Source organism: Haliotis rufescens, unplaced genomic scaffold (genome assembly GCF_023055435.1).
Source record: "Haliotis rufescens isolate VD_foot unplaced genomic scaffold, xgHalRufe1.0.p SCAF_5, whole genome shotgun sequence".
Taxonomy (NCBI): Eukaryota; Metazoa; Mollusca; class Gastropoda; order Lepetellida; family Haliotidae; genus Haliotis; species Haliotis rufescens.
This window is the reverse complement of record NW_025964223.1, coordinates 27,170,474-27,198,425: the sequence shown is the minus strand read 5'-3', so window position 1 is coordinate 27,198,425 and position 27,952 is coordinate 27,170,474. Positions and strand designations below refer to the sequence as shown.

The 27,952-nt window shown below is 40.0% G+C and overlaps 2 protein-coding genes across 3 annotated transcripts; both read right to left on the bottom strand.

The window, feature by feature from the left end:
• Positions 1–176: 176 nt before the first annotated feature.
• LOC124110538 (glutathione S-transferase 3-like) lies at positions 177–10,074 on the bottom strand. 2 transcript variants are annotated; one of them, XM_048384359.1, is made up of 8 exons: positions 9,990–10,074; positions 9,585–9,646; positions 6,099–6,191; positions 4,462–4,513; positions 3,191–3,323; positions 1,441–1,573; positions 994–1,128; positions 177–386 (listed from the first exon to the last, which is right to left on the bottom strand). In XM_048384359.1, the coding sequence occupies exons 3-8, from the start codon at positions 6,180–6,182 to the stop codon at positions 261–263; spliced, it is 663 nt and encodes a 220-aa protein (XP_048240316.1). In that variant the 5' UTR covers positions 6,183–6,191; positions 9,585–9,646; positions 9,990–10,074; the 3' UTR covers positions 177–260. The 2 variants fall into 2 exon arrangements, with proteins under 2 accessions (XP_048240316.1, XP_048240317.1); XM_048384360.1 differs by having other exon boundaries at positions 9,585–9,652; positions 9,990–10,061.
• A 10,596-nt stretch (positions 10,075–20,670) lies between these two features.
• LOC124110547 (glutathione S-transferase 3-like) lies at positions 20,671–27,622 on the bottom strand. Its single transcript, XM_046469925.2, has 6 exons — positions 27,291–27,622; positions 24,059–24,110; positions 23,641–23,773; positions 22,679–22,811; positions 22,021–22,155; positions 20,671–21,644 (listed from the first exon to the last, which is right to left on the bottom strand). The coding sequence occupies exons 1-6, from the start codon at positions 27,381–27,383 to the stop codon at positions 21,525–21,527; spliced, it is 666 nt and encodes a 221-aa protein (XP_046325881.1). The 5' UTR covers positions 27,384–27,622; the 3' UTR covers positions 20,671–21,524.
• Between the last annotated feature and the right edge of the window lie 330 nt (positions 27,623–27,952).

Sequence of the window (27,952 nt, the reverse complement as noted above, 5' to 3'; positions counted from 1 at the left end):
GAGAATTAAATGAATGGGTCACCTGAGATCAGTGATAACACCGGTGTTCGCGAAAAGGGGCCAGCATGTCCTACCCTACCGGTAGTGCCCACCCTTTACACAATGCACGTGGGGCAATACCGTGTCCTGAAGAAGGTCATGTGGGCCTTTCTTTGACAAATAACATGCAGAATTTGTAAATGTAATAATTCAATTTATTTTGAGCTAGTCAGCGTCTAGTTCCAGGCAGACCTTAGTGGTTGTAGATGGTACTTGAATTCCTAAATGTCCAACTCCAGGACCTTCCTGCAGGTTGCCACATAGGCATCTGTGTTGCCTCCCTTCTTCTGAGGGCTTTTCAGAAAGGCAGCAATCCTTTCCTGTGATACCATCATTGTGTTGAAAGCCTGAAATACAACGGCGGAAAGGTACGAAAACATGCTCACATTGTTGTTGAGAGGAATGTTTGGTATAATAATAAGATTCAAATAGAAATGCAGAAATGAGTATCATTTTATTTGTAGCCTTTAGCAGTATTCTGGCCACATCACGGTTAGGGAATTTGACCCGGTCCTTCAGCGAAATGTGTGAACATTCTTACCACTAGCCTCCCCATCCCCCCGGAATGTATCTACGAATGTTGATAGATACATGTTTTTACACACAAAACAACATATTTTGTTTGCAAGTTATTTTGTTTCATAGAAATTTCTATGTCAACTCAACCTTAATTTACATCGGGGGAAGAGGGTGGCAAACACAATTTTTGATATTTCATAACGCCATATGATCCCCATGGATCCGGGAGGGCAATGATAACACCATCAATAGACTCACAGTGCGGTCACCCCTCCATACACGTCACTTTTAATCATGCATGTTTTTACGGGTACAACAAAAGTGACGGTATGATATGGCCTGGGTATAATGCAGATTTAACATTATTCCCGACATCAAGCTGACATTCCGTGAAATAACTGAAATAAAAGCCCTAAACCCAAACCACTCACTCACCTTCAATGACGGGTAGTCTGAGAGCGTGTCTTCCCCGAAGTATTCCGTTACACTGAGCAGTGCCTCAATCAGACCGACATCAGCAAGGCTCATAGCGCTACCCACCAGAAAACCTGTCCCGTTCTTCTTCAGGGCCTAGGTGAATAAAAGAGTATGTTTTTAATTGCTTACATCCAGACATGCAGAAGCAGCATCTGTTCATCGGAACATTGTATCTGCATTTAGTCTACTGATTTATCACAGCAAATACTATCCATGTCGTCGTTATCGCGAGCTGACACGAGAGTTGGAATAGTGTTTTGTCTTTTTACATACAATATTTTATAAAGTGTTTAGAGCTATGATTAGTCAATGTCCAATGTCGGCTATGCCTTGTTCCGCTCCAACATGAAATCACAAATACGAAATAACGATTTCATTTATATCATGCAATAATATGCTTCTAACCTGGTCAAAGATAGGCAGATAGCGGGATAAGCCTTTAGACTTGGCTCTTTCTAATACTTCTGTTGGATCTTGGAAGCCAATCTTAAGGAAATAGGAGAAGAAATCACGTGTTCCTTCGTAAAACATGTCAATCCTGAAACACACCAATAAAAGCATTTACAAGTTTTAATATTTTTAAAGCATACTTTCAGCATAATGTACATATATGATGGTGTATTTTGTCAATTATGGCGTAGATGTTCCAAGACACTATACTGAAAAAACCCGCATATTTCCATATATTTTTTCAATTCGCAACTTCAATTCAAAACCACAGCCCACCATTAACAATATATTTTCATAATGATGATAGTATACGTGCGTTATGTGAATGTGTTAAACTCGTTCGTAGTTTTGTTATAAAATCACATAAACTTATGTCATAAATGGTCATTAATGATTTATTGAATACTTCCAAGAACATTTTTTATATCGATTTGTTTCTAAATAAAACATATAGCTGGGTATACCATTCCCAATTTTCTTTTATTTTTCGTATTTCTGTCCTTTATCAATAGTTTGATAAACATCTTAAGATCAATACAGGCTTTAGTTATCTCCACACGGTGAAAGATGCCAACTAAAATATCCATACGGTTACTTACATGTATAGAATGATTGGAAACATATACATGGCAATCTGGATATGCGTGTTTACTTGGTGACACTACTTGATGGTGCTATACTTGATGGTGCTATACTTTTTCAATGTTTTTTTTGTCAGATTACCTGTTCGTTTTGTTTTTCAATTCAAGTGCACAACATGTTTTAATGACATAGAGGAACCGTAAAGCAAATCGTAAATTGCAGACATAAATCAGTCACCAGCGTAACTGTATTATCTACATGTCCCCTTTCATAACTAAGTATTATGTTATGGTTGGAGGAGAAATCAAAGACGCCGCTCATCTTTTGTTAGATAACAGATAGAGCAGCACGTCGTCAAGTGAATAAATGTCCCCTTGAACTACCTCTGGCAACTCGGGATCTAATTACCATCATTTAAAAAGACAAGGAGTGGTAACGCAGCATATTCTATTCATATATTCACAAAAAAAATGTTCTTATTTTTCAGCATGAAATCATGTAACAAATCTTATCCATGGTGATTGTCGCGCTGCTGACAACTAGAGACCTTGAAAAGGAGTTATCATAAGCAGTTTATATGCTCATTTGATAACACCTGGCCTCGACCACCAAACCCTACACACACCATATCATCTGAACATATTAGGTTTATTTTACGTGTGAGAACTCTTCCATAGGGTCGTCAAAACGGGATATTCAACTTATTTCACACACCTTTTTATATTTGCCATGATAGCTATTTTAACCTTTCCATAAAAACATTTCTTCAGGATTTTATGAGCATCTTCTTGAACAGTAAGTGCAAACATATGGACGGACAAACGGACCATTTTCTGTGGATCATTTAAAATAGTTTTGTAAATGTGATTTTATTCCATGAGACTGCGTCAGAGCTACACTGTAAATATAAGGTGGTGTGATATGCCAAACCTGTTTTTATATCAGTCAGTTTGTGTACTATTCAGCAATGCAGACGTTTTAAAGGGTGAGGTGGACAATGACGTGTAAACGATTATCTACATACCCGTATCTACAATTTGACGGGTTTCTTCATATAAAACAATCTTAGTTGTCGTTAATCAGTTTTGCATATATTGGTAAATACTTTTCTACTTTATCTTACTTAGCTGATTCCTCATTTGAATGTCCGTATAGTCCTCCCTTCCTGGCTATGTATCTGACAATGGCGGAAGTTTGTACTAACTCCAAGCCATCAATCTCCAACAGTGGCACCTGTTTAAACAACAGTTTCCCATCTGTAACAAATAATGAGATAGCATTTAGCATAATCAATAGACCTCTGATACAAAGTCGCTTGTGCCTGTACCCGTAAAATGCAGAATGTTCATAACGCCTTATTTCTGTGTCCGGGGATGTTGCGTGCAATGCCTCCAATAGTGTTATTAATTTGTTGGGGCGGTCGGGTAACCTAGTGGTTAAAGCGTTCGCTCGTCACGCCGAAGACCCGGGTTCGATTCCCGACATGGGTACAATGTGTGAAGCCCATTTCTGGTGTTCCCCGCCGTGATATTGCTGGAATATTGCTAAAAGTGGCGTAAAACCATACTCACTCACTCACTCACTATTAATTTGTTGTGTCTTGTTTCGTTCACATTCAAGGAAGAATAAATATAGTAACGGAAAAAAGTAACTGTGTTTCATATAAAGTTAAAAATAAATCCTTTCTGAAATTAGGTAATGTATCCTTCAATACATACATGAAGACATCTCCTCGACTGTATGGTAGTGACTCACAATCTGCACGTTCATGTTCGTTACTCAACGTTGTCAGTGTGGGGTGGAAGTGTAGTGGTATGGGATGGCATCACAACTCGTGGGAAGACGCAACTAATCACTGTTAATGGCAATTTAAATGGCGTACTCTACCGGAAAGCATAGTTCGAGATCATGCTTTACCCGTTGTGCAATGCAGGGACGTAACGTCTCGTTGCAGCAGGATAATTCCCGCCCATATGATGCACGTGTTGTTAGTCCTCCAGACTTCTGCCCCATAGAACATGTTTGGGATGAGATAAAACGACGCCTACAATAGGACTAGAACCAGACGGTAACGCTAGCTCATCTGGGCCAATCTTTAGTTGACATTTGAAACAACACCTCCCATGCTGTTTTCAATCATCTGGCCTATTCAATGCGCCGTCGCTGCCTCGCATGTATCAACACAAATAGTGGTCACACCCGAAATTGCCATTGTTAATTGAGTTGTAACACCAACCCTCTTTCAGGGCGTGTCTTTCAGTCTGTTACCAGGTATGAGTTTCGTCGATGATTTTGTTATGATACACATTGATCAGACGAACGACTAAATATTATCTTTTCAATAACATAACATTTCCACCCCTTTATATGAAGCACAGTTTAGCAGATGATTACCTTCCAGTAACTTTTCATATTCTTGTCTCTCTTCGAGCATTATGTCGGTGAACTGAAAAAAAACATGAATTAGTGATAACGTCAAGTTGCCTTTTAAATATATATCGATATCGTGAGAACGTAATTTGATTTGATGAAAACGTAATTTGATTTGTTGTTTGTGGAGAAGACATTTCATCAAATTATTGTGGAAATGTTTTCCTTTTACAATATAAAGTAAACCCACTTGAATAACATTTTTGTATATGTGCATTAATAACATTAAATGCCACAAAACTGTTGCTCACCTGAATAAGTCAGCGAGTTATCATTTAACGTCACATCGGCAGTATTTTAATCACATAGTCACGATCACCCAAATAAGTAGTCAACACATTGAAATGTCAACAAATACACCAACATTTTTTTTGTAGAACAGATACCGGAATATTTTAACATGGACTAACTGATATAAAGATGAAACACATAGGTACATTTCGACAATGCTTCTTAATCTTCCAAAATGAATCATATTATGTAACATTGTCGAACATTATGCAATACGCACCAGTCAAATTTGCTTTACAAAGTTGCAACTCTGAACGTAATATGCCTTCTGAAATTCTGCTATTTAAATTCAATGTTTCTGTACATTTATTTAAAAAACTAAACACTTTCCATTTTGAATGTCGTTCAGAAAGCTAACATTATGATGACAACAAACATGCAAATGAAATGTCTCAATATTTTAACTGTTTCAAAGGGTTTCAGAAAGTAGTGCATTATATTGCTAACAACAAAGAAACGTAGATTGTAACGTCTTGAAAACATTCAGGTGGTACGAAAGGAAAGGTCGTATGAAGCATATACTGTACACGCAGTGATCAGGTCATTGTCAATCAACCGGTAGTTGTTCAATGGAGACCTCGCGACAGCTCATTTAATGACATGATTATGCATTCGGTTTCGAATTCAACAGGGCGATATCAAATCCACAGGTACCATAGCTCTTAAATAGAAACGAAAAGGTTCATCTGGCATGAGTGAGTAAGTATGGTATTGCGCCGCTTTTTTCAATATTCCAGCAACATCACTGCGCGGGACATCAGAAATGGGCTTCACACATTGCACTCATGTGGGGAATCGAAGCCGGGTCTTCGGCGTGACGAGCGAACGCTTTAACCACTAGGCTAACCTAGTATGCTTTATACTAGGTTTATGGGAAGCGAGGGGAATTAACTCAGCGTTCAAGCGCTGCGTCAGGTGGTTTACGAGACGACGAAGTCCTCAGATAAGAGCATCTGTGCATGTGTCGTGCAACTCGACCCTGTCAGGAGAAAAGCAGCAGGGCGTGTCAATGTAACATTACACTCATGGGCGCAGCAATGATTGTTAATAATAATCTACTGCATGTCCCTCGGTATATGGTTTTGATTGATAGATAAGCAGACTGTTGTTAATTAATACTGATGATAGTAACTATGTGACCATATAAGCTTCTAATAGTTGTTAATAAGTTGTGATTGTAACGTTATATTTGCATGTGTTCCACGTGACCTTCATTTCTGGCATGTGTGATTACAAAATGACATCTAAACCTTAACCCGCGTGTGTGATACATTCACGAAACAACAACAACAATATAATGTTGAAAATACCTCAATGCCACATGCTGCAAGCATGAATCGCACGCCTTCGCCTAAACCACGGCCATCAAAGTAGATGAGTCGGACTGTCGCCATATTGGATATCTGGTGAAAAAAAATGCTCCCTATACTGACGCCTAGTCTCAAAAATATATAATATTTACAAACAACTCCATTAAAATTGAAAATAATTCGAGTGAGATGGGAGATTCAGAACCTGTAGACATCTCGACTTGCTTCATTTATGGCTATGGCATCACAATAAGTTCTGCGGCAAGGTAGAAAAGTTTGGTTCAGGGACTGTGAGACAGGCTATGCAGCTCACATGACCCATTTAGATACGTCGGGGTAATATGTATGGAGTCCTAGAAGCATCATTGCATTGTCGCCCTTACAAAACAAGCAAAAAGTGTCAAACTTAACCACGCGCGATAACGCTACATGTTGATCATTTGTCGCACTGACATGAATTTTATTCAAGGTCAAAATATGGGGTGTTGTCGCATTTTCGCTCAATCTAAAATGTTTGAAAAGGTGCTAAAATGCACGACACATTGATACTGTTGCATTAACGCGTTGTAGCACCTTTTGAACACGGTGAAATGTTATCAAAATTAAAGAAATGGATGTACCAAGATGCAGATATTAAGGTAGTTTCATCTTATACTTACCTGGAATATTGTTTACTAACACTTTAAGCTGGAATAAATATCTAGAATCTACAGCTAGGAAAATGTTGATGTTTGTTAAAATATAATAATTTGCCCTTTGATTTATACTTAAACATTTTATTTATTGGATCAGAAATATGAGGCTGTGGAAAATATGATTGTGTAGAAATATTTCATCTTTATGCAAGCAAACGCGTATTTGTGGTTCGAGCTTCCACCCCAAATGGTATTGTACTTGGGGAATGTGGCAGATATCCATTTTATATATTTTCCCTTAAACGCTGTATACATAAGTGGTTAAACCCAACGACTCTTTCACCCACGCGATACCCAATCAAAGCCTTTAGGTCTATCTTGGTCAAAATGCCAGTCACTCACGCAATAAGAAAAATTTGGCAAATAATATCAAAATCAGATTTTCAGTTTAGGCTTTGGATACGCATGGATGGATCAGGGCGTTGGAAGTGTCAACATCTTCTTTAGTTATTACTTCAAAAAACTAAAGATTGTTTTCAACAAATGTGGATAGAAAAACAAAGAAATAACAAATGTACATATACCTATTCTCTCTTCAAACACCAATTTATACTCCAAGAACATCAAATGTTACATTATCACGACATATTGAATTGTACATATATCATGCAGTCTGACTGTTAGTCAGATGGAACACGCATACCTTGTAAATATGTTGAACTATGGGTCAAAGGCCTCTCAATTTGCCATGAATTTGATAGAGAAGAGGAACTAGACTACAATAGCGGGAACAACATGCGCGAACATGGGGTAACAAGGTTCTAGGTGAGGTCCGGCCAATGTTAACGGTACAGATACCAAGGCAATACTGACAGCAATCAATGAACTGAAGGAATTGTTTAACCAGAGATTACTCGATATTGAATCGAGAATCACAGACAAGATTCATGGTACTATGGACAAAGAGTTAAAACAGTCTTGTGCGGATTTGAAAACAGAATTGCGTGCCCTTGACATTAGAGTAACTATTATGGAGAAGTAGGTTAATACGTGTAGAGACGATTGAATGAAACCAAATCTGCTTTAAATCAAGATGACGAAGGCCATATGAGATTATAAAGATCGAAAGTATCACGAATCAGGCCTACAGGTGCGGTCAGGGGGGAAACAGATAACAAACAGTGTCATAATCGCCACATTTAATTCGGAATCTGATACACAGAAAATAATAGGATTTTAAGGAGAATATATGTTTAGAATCCCATGTGACGGCGTCAATGTTCAAATCACATCGTAGAGCACTGTCAATGTTCAAAAGTGGTACAGCACCGATTGGACTAGAAACGGGGAGATATAAATGTCTGAATTCGTTTGCATTGTACACAGGAAATTGATTTAAAAAGAGAATGGCCTTTTAGAATGTCCCATTTATGATTATGTTAGATATGATGTTGTAAAAGAAGTTATTTAACGTATCCCAAATTTTTATTGTGTACAAATGAAGAAAGGTTTCACCCCTTTTAAAGAACACTTTGATCTTAAAACATCCTGCCCAAAACGGCAATAATATTTTACTGCGACGTGACAAATATATGCAAACACCAATAAAATTGGTTGGTTGGTTGGTTGGTTGGTTGGTTGTTTAACGCTGCACTAAGCAATATTCCAGCTATATGTCGGCGGTCTGTAAATAATCGAGTCTGGACCAGACAATCTAGTGATTGATATTATGAGCATCGATCCACGCATTTGGGTTCGATGACATGCATCAACCAAGTCAGCGAGCCTGACCCCCGATGCCGTTAGTCGCCTCTTACGACAAGCATAGTCGCCTTTTACGGCAAGCATAGTCGCCTTTTACGGCAAGCATAGTCCCCTTTTTCGACAAGCATAGTCGCCTTTTACGACAACCATGGGTTACTGAAGGGCTATTCTCCCCCGGCTCTTCATGGGCCACCAATATAATTGATGTATGCTTAAAACCACAAACCTTAGAATACTTCAATATTTCTATTAACCTTTCTATGACATATTATTTTTGTTCTTATTTTACGTTTCAACAGTAAAAAATATATATATCCAATAATTGTAAAATAGTTATTTGTACAAACAAACCTAACTTCGATCATAAAGTGCCAAATGTTACTGCTACATGTACCCGGAGTGTACTGCTACAACGAATTTATCTTACTGACATGTTTTAATCTGCCATTGTAAAAGAATTGCTTCGAAGCCGGGTATAAGGGATTTATTCTCTCGTTCAGATTTTTTTCTCAGGAGGGATACATAGCATTTTGTCAAGATTACCTGAACCAGTCAGATCACATCATTCTGACACGGAGGTATGATAATCCATTTTATCAACACTAGGGATAATTTTGCATTATCAACAGAACAATCAGCGTTAGAAATTGGCACTAGTCCTGTAGCCCTTGCCAAACTGCCCAGTAGTAAAGGTATCATAAGGACTAGTAGAAATTTAATAGCATTTTAAGTGTAACCGGGGGGTGTTCATGAATAACATAGGTCGTTATTTGTCGTGAGGATTCATTATCAGAACAGACAATCGCCCTGAAACATATTAAATGTAAAGATATATGTACACGTAAATATATATGTATGTTAACATACACAAACACAGATATATAAGAGCACATCACATTATATTCATTCACATCGTCACACCGACGACATCATAGAAATAGATAGATCTCTTGCTCTCAATAAATACATTAAAGGATGTGTTATAACTTACAATAACTATATATACATTTGTATCCCTATACATGTGTAATAATATGATAAATACAATTAATTAATTTCATTAATACACAAGAAAATACAAGCATACCCTGTAGGTGAAACTGGGGCGGGAACTGTGTTCACCAACGTAATTGACAGGACTTATGGTGCCTGCATCTAAATACAAATACAAAGACAAATATACTTACTTAGGTAAAACGGGTTACAACACATAACATACCAATGAATGCTTTACTTTATACATAAATAACATTGTCATAAGCAAACACATACATCATAAATACATACCCACTCGCTCATTCATTCTCAAATGAAACATTTAGGAAAGGTGAAGATATACAGTGCTAACCTAGATAAAACATTTACATGGCTGCAATTATATGACTACATGTAATGACCTACCTAAATATGTATTAAGACTGTGTAACACTACAGCTGATTACACAAATAGATGCAAGTACATTATAACAATACGTATAGAAACATTACTAACCTATTTGGACGGTCTCAGATGAAAATACTACACAGAGCAGAAATTTGTTGTCCGCATGGTCAAGGTGTAGTGGCTGGTGTGCTGGTTAAATGCTGGGGGTTAGTATTTGAAACAAGGCCAATCAGGCGCAAGCTATACTAAACAAAGGACCGACCCAAGCTACCTACTCTACCCCACAACCAGTAGAAGTTAAAATAAAAGAAAACTCCACGCAGAGAACAAGTCGTTATGCAGAGCTGTAGAATACAGCAGCCATACAAGTTTATTTAATTTAATTCAGCATAATAAAAGGTTAAAACACCATTTCATTACAAAACATTACATGTATACAAATACAGAAAATATACATATATACAACACTGCCACATAAGGACTAGTGGACTGAAACTTTTTGTTTCTACCCCTGGCAATTCTAGATTCTACATCCATACTATCACAAGGTGAAAAGGCGAACGTGGCTTGGATGAGAGAAGCTGGGGGTCGATGCGGATGACCCTCCAACCCCCACTGACATGTCATGTTTAGCAGCTTGAGGCTGCACACAACCAAATGTTTTCCCATAGACTTCCATATGTTATTTGTGTAATTAACTAAGCATTCACCGGCGATTACATGTACATGTCCCACAAGCAGCAATAGAAACAAAAACATGACTAGCTTTGCCAGCTCCGTTTCCCAGTACATGAGGCAGAACACACCACCCCCAGTTCTGCACCAAATGTAAATTGTTTGAAAATATCTGTGATCACAGTCAGCATAAGTCATCATGTTATAAATGACGGCACTAAAAATTGAAAAAAACCATTACCAGTTTTAATTACTGGATGGATTTACATTTAAAAAATAAAATAAATCTTACACAAAATCATCCACTCAAGTAGCCAGATGATTCAATATGCACTGAAGGCTACGGAAACTGCTACGACTGATTCTTATTTGGTGTAGTAAAACAAAGGTGTGAGTGCGCTTTCATCAAAAGTTTAAGGGGATGGAGGCCTGTGGGGGAGTTTAAGGGGTTGGGAGGCCTATCTATGGTGACCCTAGGAGGTCGCGTTTTCTTTACGCTAGTCTAATGCAAATACAACTGTGCCCAGTTTCAGCCAACGGACACACTTGTGTCAGCAAGATTTAGGTGATGTATTCTTATTTACTGAGGTGGGGATCAATAAGCTTCTGGGTGATAATAATGCTGTTAAGCAGCAATGTAGGTTCAGAGCAGATTGTCTGTTATGTCCGTATTTTGTCTTCCTTCTTGGTCACTGGGCTCTGATAGTCTATAAGCAAGCCAAATTATTGGCACGACTGAGGATGACAAAATCACACCATGATTTTTGAAGTCAAATATTCACAGATGAAATAAAACTTTGAAAGCAATCAGGGACTCACAGCTTAATGGTAGTAATCATCACATAGAGGCGGACACCTGAGTCGAATCCAGATTTCGGGGAGAGGAGACCAGAAAGTGGAATAACTTTGCAAGCAATAGTCATATAGTGAGGTGTGACCTTTTACAGTGTTTGGTAGTCTGTTTCTCTACACGTTGGCATGTAATAAGGGGGTAATACAGCAATTATGTAGGTCACCAGAGGCCGAAAGGTCACGACATTTGTGCCCTGCTTAAAATATAACCATCTGTCAGAAAATATACTCAATATACCACACCAATGGCACTTACCCCAAATTATAATTGACGACATATTTGTTATAATTGACTTCAAGCAGTTTCAAGGTCTATTAAAAGTCCGAAAAGTGGAATTTATTTTCTTTTGTGGTATGGTATAGAACGGTTTTTTATGTGTTTTAAAAACATGTCATTTCGCGCTAAAAACGTGCCAACGTGTATGGAGTTTGACTGCTTGAAATACGTCTCTTACTATATAGAACAGCGTTGATTACTCATCATCTGAACTATCATCATCATCACTTGCTTCTAATTCAACCTCGTCCTCAAGTGGCGGATTGCTACATGTCTGTAACTTTCAAAGGTATATACACTTCATGTTATCCTTTAGGCAGGTACAGCTCTCTACTAAGCACATCTGTCGACAGTTACATGCAATCAGTTCCATCACTGTCTCAGGAGTAGGTTGTGTGTTGCCCAAGTCTCCACCCGCATCTGGTGAGGGAATCTAAGGTAGAGCCTCCATGCTCCTTTTCCATACATTGATATTTGGCCCTCTTTCAATGGTTCTGCAGTGAAGAGGTGCAACGAGGAAGTTGCCAAGCCTCAGCCTTTCTTTCTGCACAAAGACCGCGATGCAATGTTCTCAGTAGGTGTCTTATGCTGAATAGGCTGCACGTCAGAGGTTGAAGTGCCTTGAACAGCTGTGGTGAAACCAGTTTGTGCCTAAGCATATCAATGCGTTACTGTGTATGACGCTGGTGTCACAGAGCCGTGCTCTAATAAACAGAGTGTCATTAAACAAGTGTGAAGTAATGATAAAAACGTGTTAACAGGTTCACTGGTTTATTAATCAATTATACAAAAAGATGACAATAAAAGATCGGCTAAACCCAATCTGCGCTGACTCAGATCACTGATTAATTACATCAGAGCATAAACAAAAGCGAAAGAAACTGTATTAGAGTTATATACATGTGGGTAGATAAAACAACACGTTGACAAGATATTGACCATACAGCCAGTTAAGTCTGCTGCAACCAATTAACACCCGAGTCAATTAACCCACTCCACATTCTAATGAGTGAAGAACCTCGGCTGGGTTAAATAATCGGAAATAAACACACACAGAGACCATCCCTAAAATAGGCCACTTAGACTACAAAACGAGTACCTCTCAATATTACAAAAGTCTGGTAGACTAAAGATTAAATCACTTTGACTGATAAATGAAAATACTAAAATTCCCAAACACGAGACAATCACGGGAAGTATGGTTGTCCAGGGATAACTAGAAAAACGGAGTATTGGAAACACAAGTTACTAAGTAGCTAGACAATCACGGGAAGGTTGGTTGTCCAGGGATAACTAGAAAAACGGAGTATTGGAAACACAAGTTACTAAGTAGCTAGACAATCACGGGAAGGTTGGTTGTCCAGGGATAACTAGGAAAACGGAGTATTGCAAACCCTAGTTGCTAAGTTAAGTTCAGTACAAAGAGACTCCGTACTAGTTCGAACAGTGTCCTGAAATCCACTTACTAACGAAACCTGAGTTCCGAATGAGACCACCGACCAAAATGGCCTAACGATTTCTAACGATAGACAAAAGTCTATATATACGGAGCGCGGACCTCAGAGGGCTCAACCTCTCCTGGAATACCACATACTTGAACGCTTAGCCAACTTATGTTTCTAAACACAGCGAAAACACGAACAGCAAATTAACTACTATTCTCACACGCAGAAGAAACGCAAGTCGAGTATGCAGTATACATGTTATTTATTTTCAACAGTAAAGACAAGAAATACTAATAGGGCAAGATTGACAAAAAAATTGACTGAAGACAGTTTAATGGATTAAAAGGCAGATGACATAATTGTTTTTTTCAAATGTTAAGGGCTTACACAGTTTCGGGTCAATACCCAAAATGTCAGTCAATACCTGGTGTGACCACCATTAGCATTGATCACTGCCACACATCTCCTGTACGTGAGTGGATCAGACGATTTGTGAAGGCCCTAGGGATCCTCCTGCACACATCCAGAGCAGCTGTGCGTAGTTCATAGACAGTTGTAGGGACTGGGCGCACATTGTGCAGACGCCTTTGAACCTCATCCCACAAGTGTTCGATGGGGTTCAGATCAGAGCTGAGGGCTGGCCACGGTAGAACACGGATATTGTGTTGTTGCAGAAAGGCCATGGTAGCTCTGGCAACATGCATATGGGGACGAGCGTTGTCCTGCTGGAAAATGTGTTGTTGATGTTGTGCAAAAAACTGAACAACGTGGGGTTTGATCACTTGGTCGATATACCGCTGAGCAGTGACGCCGTGTCCACGACCTTGACCAACATTCAGAAAGCACATGGGTCCAAGTCTGGCATTAACGCTAGGTCCACCCCATGGATCCCTTTCCACAACGTTTCTGTCAGCGAAACGATCACCTCGACGCCGCGAATTCTGACTCATCCGTCTGCACGGGAGACACAAAAGCGACTCTCATCAGAGAAGATGACACGCCTCCACTCACGCTGACGCCAATTGTGATGACCCTGTGCCCACTGAAGTCGTGCTTGTCGATGCCGTGGTTGGAGAACAGGACGACGTGCTGGTCGGCGACATCTGAGGTCGTTGGAACGAAGACGTCGGATCACAGTGTCCCGGCTAATGTGTCGATTATGTGTTCTTATGGTCTGTCGAGCACTTTCACTTGCAGTTAGGAACGGATGTCGCTGGTGTTTACGGGTAATCTGCCGATCTTGTCGAGGTGTGGTGACCCTAGGACGATCGCTCCGAGGAAGGTCATCTTTGGTCTGTGTAGCATTGTATCGATGCAGGAGACGGTAAATTGTGGTTATATTAACGTTGAAATGACGGGCAACATCTTGGACAGACTCTCCAGCTTCCAAACGTCCGATAGCCTGGTTTCTCTGAATTTGAGTTAGGCGTGGCATTGTTGACCAAGGAGTGGTAGGCCCAAGAATCGGCCACAGTTTTATACCCACTACAGTTCGTGACAGTTCGTGCATTTTCGATTTCGCGAGGAATGGGTGCATGATACCCACATATTCATTGAAATTGTGCGTTTTGGCGATTCGTTTTTTATGTTGCGATTTTACTCGGGGCTTCCAAAATGCAACCAAAAATATTGATAACACCATCAGGCTTCACTACATGCTAAAACTCGTATCAATTTATGGTTCCGTGTTTGTTACCTATTTGCTTAAAACCACTTGCGTTTCTTTTGCGTGTGAGTATATATCCATACTGAATATGAAAGTTTCAAAATAGAGCTCTGATCGTAAACTACCCAACTGTGCTATTAACGATTAACAACAAGCTATGTACACTTATTGATCAGGTAAAAATGATCATAAATACATGAGAAATATCTGAATGTGTATATAAATTCCCCTAACATTTCAACACAAGAATAAGAGAGAACCTATAACAGATAACATCAAGTCAATATATGTTTTAAGAATTAGATCACAAGAGAATATAACAGTTGGGCAACAACTTCTCTGACACAGAATGTACTGACACTGTACAATGACGACTAGCGGACTTTACCGAACGGTGCCGGAAATAAAACCAAGGAGCAGAGCAGTCACTAGACGGTGACATGGGTAAATTCGAGATCCGGTGACACTGGTCAGTAACCTAAGGGCTGAAACATTTCCTCTTCCAGCCTGTAAATGCATGTGGTCCCAGAAGCCCTGCACTTTTGTCAAGGCCCAGCGCATCAGAAACTTTCTGGACATCAATTGAGCATGGTAGTTGTGATTTCAGATTTTCAGAGAATAGCTCCTGTTTCCAAATGATGCAGATGGCCTTTGCATACAATGCTTGATTGAAAACCATCACGATGCTCTCACGGGCGTGTGACGTTCTGATCTTCTGGGACTGAGACAAATCCTCCCGGTCTGTGGGAAGCTGTGTTGCAGGGACATTTATTGTGGACAGATAATCAATCACTTCTGAGGTAACATCAACTTCTCCAGGGACCCAAATATTGAACTCTGTCCAGCTGCTCACGGTGTGGTTTGATAAATAATGCAACCGAGTTGTCAACCATAGCAGGGTTTTCTTGTACACATCCTCTTTCAGTTTCATGTCATCTACTTCAATGTATACATGAGGTGGCGGACCAGCTTGCACACCAACAGTGTAGACAGGAACCTTCGACTTGACAACCTTGATAGTCTTCTGCTTCTGTTTTGTTTCCTTCCTGGCAAATATTGTGGATGAAACACCTTTGGTTGTACAACGATTCCATTCACGTTATGTGATGTCCCTCCTCTACTTGAGGTCTCTTCGAGTCGATTGATGTTCTTAACGACAGTGTTACTTGGACATTTGTTTGAATGACTCCTGGTAGGGCAACACTTTCTTCACTCAGTGACAATTTACAAAGACAGAGTGTTGTGTCAATCTCTTCAATTTGAGAGTATTAAACGCCATTTTCAAATCGGTTTAGGGATGTACCAAGTAAGTGATTTCACAGCATATGGCAGCAGGATTTGTTTAAGAGGTTTTACCTTGGCACATGTTATGCCATAAACAATGTCATATCCTAAAGATTCTGTTAGTCTGTGAACATGATCTGATGTGTCAGTTTCTCCAATAAAAAGCATTTTCAAGAAGGAAATGATGCAGGAATGTAGACAGAAGCATCCACGATTTATGTTGGTACTTGGGGCATTCGCCGTGAATTAGTGGCAACCTAGTTACATCAAAATGTAGCTTAACCAACACCTGAATACATACAGGACATGAATATTAGCATTGGGAGTGCCACTTTATCAAAACATAATGACCAATTTAAAAAAGTCCCACTCCAAATATATCTGCACGTTTTTAGCGTAAAATAACGTTTTAAAGACAATAAATTCGACTTTTTCAGACCTTTAATAGACTTGTGTACTTCTCGTCTTCAATTATAACCCAGTTTGGGTAAAGAAAGTACTATTGGTACACAATGCTGTGTTACATACCAAAGTGTAGAACATCACCCTTGTGAGAGGTCACACTTCACTATATGACTGTTGCATTTAAAGTTAATCCACTTTTTAGCTTCCCCTACCCGGAATTTGGTACCTTTGGTGTCGCCTTTATGTGATGATGACTACAACAAAGCTGTTAGTACCGGATTTCTCTCACCAATGAGTATATGACTTTCAAAATTCAAAGTGAGATTTTGCCACCCTAAATGGCACCACTACATAAAATTTTGGGGTCTGGCTCATGAACTATGACATACAAAAATACTGATTTCAAGAGTAAAAAGCCAAAGTGATTGCAAAAGGTTTTCCCGCCAGTGAAAAGGTCACTCCTTCAATAGTCTCGTGAAACACGTGTCAAAATGCGTCGAACATACAGTTATGAACTTCAGTTCATGTGACCGACCACTTGTGCAGTTGCAAAAGCCTTGTAACGTGTAAATTTCACATTGTATAATGATATATGCTGCTATCGATAAGATACCATAAGGGCAGGCGAAAGGTGCTTTCTCCAACGCCAACAAGATTGACACAGATTCGCTGCTTAGACGATGTTATAGCAGAAAGCTAGTAGTACAATAGCAATTGTCTTAATGGTACTTTGGATAAATGACCAGAGAGTCTGAGAAATGTGACTGAGAAGATACATATAAGTGATTCAAATTATTCCAATTACGAAATGTTATTATCATACAAAGGACAAATTATGCTTAAATTATTAAGAATGATCTGGTGCAACTTCAAAGCAATATTGTTGGGATTAAATGCAGCCTTCGCTCAATCAAAACGTCATAATTTGAGTGTCTACATATATTTTAATAGCGACAAGAATATTGTCATACCCATAAAACTTTCAACTGAAAGAGTCCGTCTTTAACGAACTAACTTTTTAGTCCCGACTATTTGCTGTAGTTATGCTGTATATATGCTTATAACGAATTACGGTTGTAACGAACTAAAATTAGTAGTCCCTTTGAGTTCGTTATAACCGTAGTTAACTGTATTTTTGAATCACTATTAAATGGTGATAATTCACCGTGTTCGCGAAAAGGCGAGTGTTATATGCACACACACGTGTCATATATTTAACTACAGAAACAGTATAAGCTTTGCTCAATCTTTTTTGATGTGACTTTATTGCATTTTTCGTTACCTTGGTCTTCGAAAACATACACTTAAGACTTTTTCTAAGATGTATAGCATGCTTATTTGCTGACCATACTATCATAAAAATCACGGTATTGGGGTCATCAGCTGTTTATATACTTATATGGGCATATATTTTTTGTTTCAACGTGGGGTTGGTTTTTCCAACACTGAAACGCATAGATCGTTTAACTTCTAATATAAGCTTGAAGATTACCTACCTATTACTACAATACCCAAGTATAGATGGAAGAACATTAGGATTAGCATGAAACAAGGGATTTTGTCTACTTTCCAACAACAGAATCTGGATACTACTTTTGCTTCCACTGTCCATTTTGTACCTACCTAAGAAGTACCAATATTCCTGAATCCTTTATATCTATATTGTTTTCTGTAAATTCTGGACGAACATACAATTCATACCGAAGGGAATGTAGAAACTCCCCGACTCTCGGATTGTCAAGCTACAGACACAACCACCCTGCCACACAGCTGAGTTAAGGACGAAACACGCTTGGTTATTTTATATATATGATTTAAGCATTTTGTATCTATTTTCAGTTACTTCAGATTCAAAAGTGGTTATAACTTTTTCTTTCGACCATGTAGTGGAAGACCAAGGGTCACCATCGGACGTCAGGATCGACAAATTGTGCGACAGCATCTTCGTGATCGCTTTGTTACTGCTGTGGAAACTGCTCGACAGACCATGGTGACACACCAGCGACACATTAGTGCGGACACAGTGCGTCAACAATTGACGAGCAGACACCTCCAGTCACAAGCCACACCGAGGACCCATTCTGACACTACGTCAACGCCGGGAGCGTCTTCAGTGGGCAACACAGCACCACCATTTGCGTCACCAGCAGTCTCTTATGAGACGAGAGCCGTTACTGTATCTCAACAGCAGATGGCAGACACAGAGAGAGTGTGTCGACGCTGTGAGAAAAGTTGCTTGTGTTGTTGAGAGAGAGTCGTGGGGTGTTCCGAACATCATGGTGTGGTGTGGAATTGGTCATGCACAGAGGGTCGGCCCTGTGGTCTTCCTTTCCCGGTCCAGGTGTCACAGCAGCTCGGTGCATTGTTGAAGTCTTGAGACCACAGGCTATACCTCATTTGGCACATCGCCCCAACCACGAGTTTCAGCATGGTAACGCCTGTGCCCATACTGCGAGAACAAGAGACTTCCTCCAACAGAATGGCATCAGAACCATGCAGTGGCCTGCCCTCAGTCCCGATCTAAATCCCACTAAGCACCTGTGGGACGAGATTCAAAGTCGGCTCAATGACGTCCGACCAAGGCCGACAACTGCAGCTGAACTGCGTCAGGCGTTCTTCAGAGTGTGGGCTCAAGTGTCTATGGCCTTCATCAACCGTCTCATCCATTTCATGTATCGACGTTGCACGGTAGTCATCAATGCACATCGAGGACACACGAGATACCGACTTGTGATGCCATTTTCTCAGAGACTAGTGTTGTGTTTCACTTTAAGAACATTTGACACTTTAGTTTCAACCTTGATGATCAGTTTTGCAAAGTTTCATTTTTTAAATATGTCTAAAAGAAGTTTTGCAGTGTTTGGACAAATAAGGTTTCTCATATATCTATCAATGGTGACGTTTCTTTTGCGGTTCAGTATATCTGGCAGTCAAGACTAACACCGGAAAAGACGTCTGTAAGCAGCTGTAGTGTGGTGCCATGACGGGATCATCCATACAACATTTCACACATCAATGGCCCAGAGGCATTTAGGATGGTATAAGCGCCGCTACGCTTGTCCAGAAGTAAGTCCCATGAAGGGTTTGAGCTATATGTTTAGCTTCCTGAAACGTTTGGGCTATATGTTTAGTCTCCCGAAACGTTTGGGCTTGTGTTTAGTCTCCTGAAACGTTTGGGCTATGCGTTTAGCCTCCTTAAGTGTTTAGGCTATGTGTTTAGTCTCCTGTAGTGTTTGGGCTCTATGTGTAGTCTCGTGAAGCGTTTGGGCTCTATGTGTAGCCTCCTTAAGTGTTTGGAATATATGTTTAGTCTCCCGAAGCGTTTGGGCTCTATGTGTAGCCTCCTTAAGTGTTTGGAATATATGTTTAGTCTCCCGAAGCGTTTGGGCTCTATGTGTAGTCTCCTGAAGCGTTTTGGGCTATGTGTTTAGTCTCCTGAAGCGTTTTTGGAAATGTGTTTAGTCTCCTGAAGCGTTTGGGCTCTATGTGTAGCCTCTTTAAGTCTTTGGGATATATGTTTAGTCTCCTGAAGCGTTTTGGGCTATGTGTTTAGTCTCCTGAAGCGTTTTTGGAAATGTGTTTAGTCTCCCGAAGCGTTTGGGCTCTATGTGTAGCCTCTTTAAGTCTTTGGGATATATGTTTAGTCTCCCGAAGCGTTTGGGCTATGTGTTTAGTCTCCCCAAGCGTTTGGGCTATATGTTTAGTCTCCTCAAGCGTTAGGGCTATGTCTAAAATATCTAAGACCAAGTTCACATTGGCCTTTCTCCTCAACATTTCAAAGAAAAATCACCAGTAAATTACAATCCTTAATGTTACATGTTCTATGTTACATCTGCTGTAAGCCACATGGTTTCAAGGGTTGCCTGCACTTGATTGTAGCAATTCTCTACTGGGTGGCAGATCAAACAAATGGCTGCTGTCCAACTTGACATTGTCACGTGGTTTTTATCTTTGCGGGGTACATGTAATAGACTTCAAGCTTACAGTTCAAAGGAGTGTGCGTGCTTCTAATGTTAATTGTGGCATTTGAGTGTGTCACTCGTGACCGTACATTATTGAGACATGACTTGTAACGAGACATTTCAGGGCTACGGATCGCCCCTCACAGAGGACCTAGTGGAACTTGTCAAACTGACGGGGCCTTCAAAATGTTCATTCATGGGAACAAATAACACCACTATTCGCTTTTCAAGACGTTCATATTTAAGATAGTGTCACGGCACTGTAGTTCACCTGGACATATCGTCAACAGCTTAACATATCAACAAAGACGGATACTTCACATAAGTTGCAGTCAGTAATGATATTTAAATACTTGCTGCATTAAAATAAACATGTGAAAAAAAACTAAAATCAAAAACATTTAACAAACTAAAGTATTATAAGGAGGAACATACATGCCCATGTTTCTACAGCCTAGCAATTTCAGGGGAAAAGAAGTTTACAGGGTCACAAATATATGTTGATAGAGGTAAGGATCATGGTCAGAAGTAAATACAATAAACATACTTGTTGTGCCCCACGACTAAGTAAACATATACCACTTTCCACGATGTACACAAATAGATACTAGTACGTTATATTGATCTTAATAAAAAAATGTGATAACAAAAGTGGGAACAAGAATGTGAAGTTTCAGTTTCAAAGATCCAATGGTTTCTGAGAACACATTTAGGACTGACGAGGCATGTTGTTTGCAATGCCTTGAATAACTTGGAACGACATACGGTGACTATCTCACCTAAGTGTCCGGCAAATGTCCCCTGAGGTTTTGGATATTTTTAAGTGATTAAATATATAAAGATGGCTACCTTGTGGACATGTTGAAATGTTGATGCATTGAACAAACTTGAGCCCCTTTATAGTAATACATCCACGCACAATTCCAACTGAATTCATCAGGTGAGCTAAAATGTGTATATAGCTAAAAGTCCCGATGCTGTTTAAACTACTATTAAAGTCCGATACGGATATGTGACTAAAATATGCTTGATCAATATCTTCATGTGGCTTGTAAAATGTAACGAGTTGGTCTCGGGTTATGAAAAGAGGATCTTTTTCACGGTGGAGACGTACACGTCATCATTGGGCTTCCTCCGCTGTGGTCCTGCCAAGAACTCAGCCATGTTCGGCAGAGACGTCACCTTCTTATGAAACTCCTGAAGAGTGAAAAGGAACAAGTATCAGATTCTGTCTTCTCAAGCATGAACAATTCGGCAAGTACTTTAGATACTCTAAACAGCAATGGAACTGATATAATCAATGACACGCGCACAGAAAAGTATACTTTACAAAAATGGGTCCGCTGACTTCCACGGACAAGACAGTGAATAATCCAAACCTTCCGCGAGAGGATACCCTGTAGACAAGGAGGACTTCGCGCAAACAGGTTACGAAAATGTAGCATAAAGATATGGACATGTACAGACGCTCGTACAACGTACTTCTGCAGTGAAAATTGCTCAGTACAAATCATCAAAATGTAAAATCGCTAGGTGGTCCAGGTCTGCAGCCTTATCACATATGCAGCTTCACCTGAAGAGATGGGTAATCTTTTAGAGCTTCCTCCCCGTAGTAGTCGAGTATGGTAAGAATTGGTTCCAAAAGACCTATATCTGCAAGCGTCAGACGTCCGCCAACCAGGAAACCACTTCCGTTTTCCTTTACAGCCTGTCAAAAGAATAACATACACAGCGCCGCAAATCGGTCGATCGAATTTAATACAATAAAAAGATTAGGAGGGGAACTGGGCTTTTTAAATTATTCTTGATATTCATGGTCAAAGTTTCGAAAAGCGAATAATTAACACATGTTCAAGCAGGTCTCACGTTTTAAACACCCAGATATTTTGACTTTCTGTTAATTGTTTGTGGAAACTGTTCCCCTGGGTTGTTCAGAAGGATACACCACGAACAGAAAACTTTGGGGTGAGTGCCTGGCGAACTTGGTTTGTCTTGACAGGACAATAGCGGTGACAGGACAATAGCGGTGACAGGACAATAGCGGTGATATGCTTGCAAGGATATGCTTGGTACCGGTCCAAACATCAGATTCTTTTCGACTGTCATTCATTATGATCGGGGGACATTTTACCCATGTTTTAAATAGCATGCGTAATTTTGAACATAACCACAAATTAGACATTGTTCAACTACTCGCTAGTTAGCACAATCACATTAAAATGTGAGCTCACCTTGTCAAATATAGGCAGATAGCGAGGCAAACCTTTGGCCGAGGCGTCCTTCAGCACCTCCTTTATGTCCACAAATCCGGCTTTGTAGAAGAACGACATAAAGTCACGTGAGCCTTCGAACATGACATTGATTCTGAAGAAAAGACATTTGACATGTAACCAGACGACATCAATTAATCAACCAACCAACCAACTAAAAAAACCAGCCAACCAACCATCCAACCTTAGGCCGATAATATACAATATGCCGTGACAATTGATTGTGGAGGCGTCATGAGTATTGGGATAAATAATGAGACAATGATATATAATCGCGTACAGTGTTTTCCAGCTCATTGCGTGTCTTATAACAATCGCAATACACTAAAATTAAGTCTTACATTCGAGGACATTTATTTCAGTTTACAAATGGACAGTCAAATGACCACATCCTGCCCATTATATCGCGATAATATCCCGCAAGGCGAGACGAGTCAATCAGGCGCCATCTTGTTACATTCACATGACTTCGAGCCCCTCCATGACAGTCAAGTTAAAAATAGATGCACAGCAGTCACATGACATTACAGACAGGCAATTTATAAACAGAGTTGTGTATCGAATCTCGGTACGCTCCAATTATGTAACTAGGTTTGTCAGCAACATGCCCTTGCTGGTCGGTATCACCAAAGTGGTAATTATAAACGTGTGAGACCTCCATCACTTCGGGCTTTCCTGACACAATAAGCTGAAACACCGTGATATAACTGGTAGACTGTTCAAAGCTGTGTTAAACCCAACTCACTCACTCACTCACTCACTCACTCACTCACACTCTCACTCTATTTAATTTTCCCATATCGACTCAGAAATACCTCTCTGAAAAGAGAATCTGATTGAGAAACACGCCCATTCCATTCAGACGTTCCTGCATATACATTTAATTCATAAGGATGTACGTTTGGGAACTGTGGCTGTCGTACCTGGCCGTCTCCTCCAGTGATGACCCCAGTAGCCCTTCTTTATCTGCAAGGTACCGAACAATGGCTCCTGACTGTACCAACTTCAGGTCATCTATCTCCAACATTGGCACTTGTGAAAACTGTAGGAGCCCATCTGATCATGAAAAAATCTCTGATCACAATACCTGACATAATGGCATTATCCATATATTCATTTTTGGGATTAAGTATGAGGAAAAAAATGTTAGTTTATCGCTGCTTGTAGTTTTCTAACGTCCACATTGCATTAGTGGGGTATATATATATATAGCACAATATCAAGATGATTTGCCACATATTGAAACATGGGCATGCGATAACAAGAATTAAAACAAAATTAACTGAAAACATACAGGTTACAAACTGTTTCACTTTTAGACGAAAGAAGCAAATTATTTACCTGATCGCCATTTTTCAAGTTGCTCTTTTTCTGTCAGAAGCTCATCTGTGAACTAAACAAAATACTACAGGTACATATGGTACAAAACCTAGACTAGCTGTTTTGAAAAGGAGGCAATAGAGATGACCGAATAATATACGAACATTGAATTATACATTCAGAATGATTTTTGTCAAGACTAGTTGTTACACAGAAGACGAATTTGGAGTGAAGGGTGTGGAAACATACGATGTTCACAATTCAAAATTATTTTGCTGAAGTTAGAAATGACGATATTGTTCTGGAAACATCATATTCATATTATCCTTAACTAGTGAAGACTGTTTCTGTTCAGTACTAACGACACATGGACGGACGGACTTTTGACCCATGATAAGCTCACACTGACGATATCAAGGTAAACTTACACATTATGATGCAGATTAATGCAAATGAATGGCATTGTGCTTTCTGAACACACTACGAACTTGTGGATTTCATGTACATCTGTGGCGGTCCGGTAGCCTTTTGGCAAAAGCGTTGAGTTCGATGCTCCATGGCCGGGTACAATGTATGAAGGCCAATTCTGGTTTCCCCTGCCGTGATATGGCAGACATATTGCAACCAACAAGCGGCGTAAAACCATACTCAGGCACTCACACCTAGACTCTAGGCCGAGACACTCGAATACATTAAGTGTCGCATGTCCTCGTTGGTTGTTTATTGCTACCTGTTTCCCCTTTTTCCAAATTTTGTAAACATAATTTGTCCTCGGGTTTTATCAATTACAATATATCGTTCACTCACAAGACATGCCGGTTGTTCTGTAAAATAATGTACAGTGGGTCCCCCCAAAAGTTGTAAGAAAATCAAATCATGGATCTCATGGAAGTTTGAGATCCGTATTTTACAGTGAACACCAGCTTACAGTGTACATGTGAGTGAGTTGGGTTTGACGTCTCTTTTAACAGTATTCCAGTCATATCGCGGCGTGTCAGCTTAATGTGGGAGCCCGAAGTCATGCAGGTCTCAGACGTTTACCACTTCCGTCAAACCCACGAGCACGGGTATGGTGCTGACAAACCTAGAAACATAATCGGGGCGAACCGGGATTCGAACCCACAATCATAGGTTTCTGGCGTGCACAAGCGGCGTCACTCTGCACAGCGAATCGCGGCGCCTCAGACGACTAGGCCACCCGTGCCCCCAGAGTACATGTGTAAATGAGAATTCAAATTACAAATATTCTGTAGCTTTCTTGACAATCATGACAACTTCCACATCAAACTCATCAAATTCAGATCTGTTCTATCGCTAAACAAAGATCTGAGGACATCCTAATACGGGTCACGCCAGTAGACCTTTCATCCGACCAATCAAAGCGTCGCTTACCAGATCACAAAAGTGACAGTCGGAATTTGTCGTGCAGCCTCGAAAACGTTAACACGGGGTATTCCGAATGACAGTTACGGCCCCTATGACCTTTCCGTCAAAATTATCGTCTATCTCTCGCTCCCGTGGGATAAACACTTGAACGGAGGAGGCGTTGCACAGTACGTGGGAAGCACTGCCATACAATCGCAACCATACAATAGACATTCCGGAGTGTTCGTTTGTTCAGTTTTCAAAATTTTAACCGAGAACTGTGCCAACATATTTTTCTAGACAATAGAAACACATAAAACAGCTTTGTACAACTTGACATAGATAGAATGTACAGAACCATTCCACGTTATCCATATAAAAGATGTTTTCTACGGTTAAGAATGAAAAAGCAGACCTTGGCAAGCATAAAACACACACTGGATTCACTGAAAGTTAAACAAAGTTTGTCGATATCAGGTATATCTAAAAGATTGTAAGATTTAGCAATACATTCATAAAAAAGAGTTGCCCTGATATCGTCATATAATATGCAGTGAAACTAAACATTGACCTCGTCTTCTTCGCTGTCATAACAGATAAAGCTTTTTCTATTATGGACAGGTACACCTTCGTACCGACCGGTTTCCACTCGAATAGGAGCCACGCCACATCTAAACTTGGCTAGTGCCGATCTATAGTTTCTGGCCATCTTATTTGAAACATAGTACTCTGTCCCATATACTTGCTTGTAACATCGGTACATTCTCAATTAATTAAGCCCATTTCGCCCCTCTTAACATATCACTCCAACGGGGATTCATTCATACACCATTGTTCCACCTGTGTACAAACAGAACATTTATCTATAAAACCTGTTGCGTTTAACAGATGTCCTAAATCCATGTTACTAAACTTCTTTCTTATCTTACCATTCCCGTTTTTACACCCAGTTAAACACGTGTTTGTTTAACCTACTAGGCATATTCTTAAGGCGACACCATTGTCTTGCTACACTTTTCCACTGTCTGACAACAGTCGGTATCCATCCCATGTCCCCATTTATAACGACGTTAGGGGCATATTTGCCGAGTCCCAAATAAAAATGGCTATATGGTGTACAGCATTTATTGCTGACACATCATAATTACCCCAGATAGCCACCCCGTAGTCAAGAACTGACCACACCATGCTATCCTACAATTTGGAATAGGTTTGGAAATGCATACCGCCTATTGTCTTAACTTTGGATATCAACAGGCCCAAAGCTCTATTAGCAGACTTCGCTGCTGCACGTGCCATTGCAGTAAAACCTAAGTGGACAGTAGACCAAGATAATTATACTTAGCAGCAATGTCTAAAATCATATTTCCGACATTAAAAACATGTTTCGTCTGCATGACAGACGGGTTTCTAAAAAGGACAATTTTAGACTTCTAATAGTAAACTGAGATCAGCATCATTCTCAGCTAGCAACGCTAAATCATCCGCATATGCTAATGCTGCAATATTAAAATTGTCAGCGTAGTCTGAAATGGAAGTTGCTAGGTTGAAACGAGTGTTGTAAAGCTCGAGAAAGCTGCTTTACAAATTGGTTGATGTTGACTTCTTGTTAGTCGTTTCAGTGGTAGGTCAAAGTTCGCGAAAGGTCGTTCTGACGTGACCTGTAATGGGATGTTCTCAGATCTTTGTTTAGTGGCAGCGAGAACTTAGATCTGATTTTAATGAGATTGACTTCCACATATAAATGTTCACTCGAACGACACCCCAAAAGGTTGGATAAACATCTTCATGATATTCGACTGTTATGTGCACATAGCCGACAAAAAACACGTAAAACATAATTATTACATTCATGGAGGCCTCACCTCACAAACACATTGTATCTAACCTTGATGCCACACGCGGCCAGCGTCATACGTATTATAGCTGCTCTTCCACGTCCGTCAAAATAGTAAAGTTTAGGAGCTGCCATTGTTGACATGGGGCGGAAAGTTACAAGGGATGGCGATAGTCGATTTAATAAGGTCAAGGACGAAGTCAGAAAAGACTGACTAGCTACATGTTTGTAGTCCGCAAAGCAGAAATGAACGATCGTGTCCGAGTGAGGAAACTGCTTAGAATGACACGTGTAACAGCACGAATTCAGGGGTCGTCGCTGCACTGTATGCCACGCCAGAGACAGTTGGTGCGGCGACTGCGAGTTATCGTGACCCGGTACGGTGTCGATGGAAAATGTTACCGGTGGTATTAATAGGCGGGGATTAAGTTGCCTAGTCGCTCAGCTACACACCTACAAATGAATGTTTGGATAACATCTCTTCCAATAGGCCTATAGATGTTTGCTTAACCTATAGCTATGAAAAACAGCCTACAGATGTAACTATAATACAGGCATGTTTTTGTAATTATATTTCACATCTCTAAATGGAACGTTGAAAAATTCCCAAACCCTTCAAAGTAAGCCGTTTCATTTTTCATTTGGTTTGGTTTGAATCAGTTTGCAATGTGTCAAAGTTAACGTATCTATTCTTGGTTTTAAATTGCCCCAAG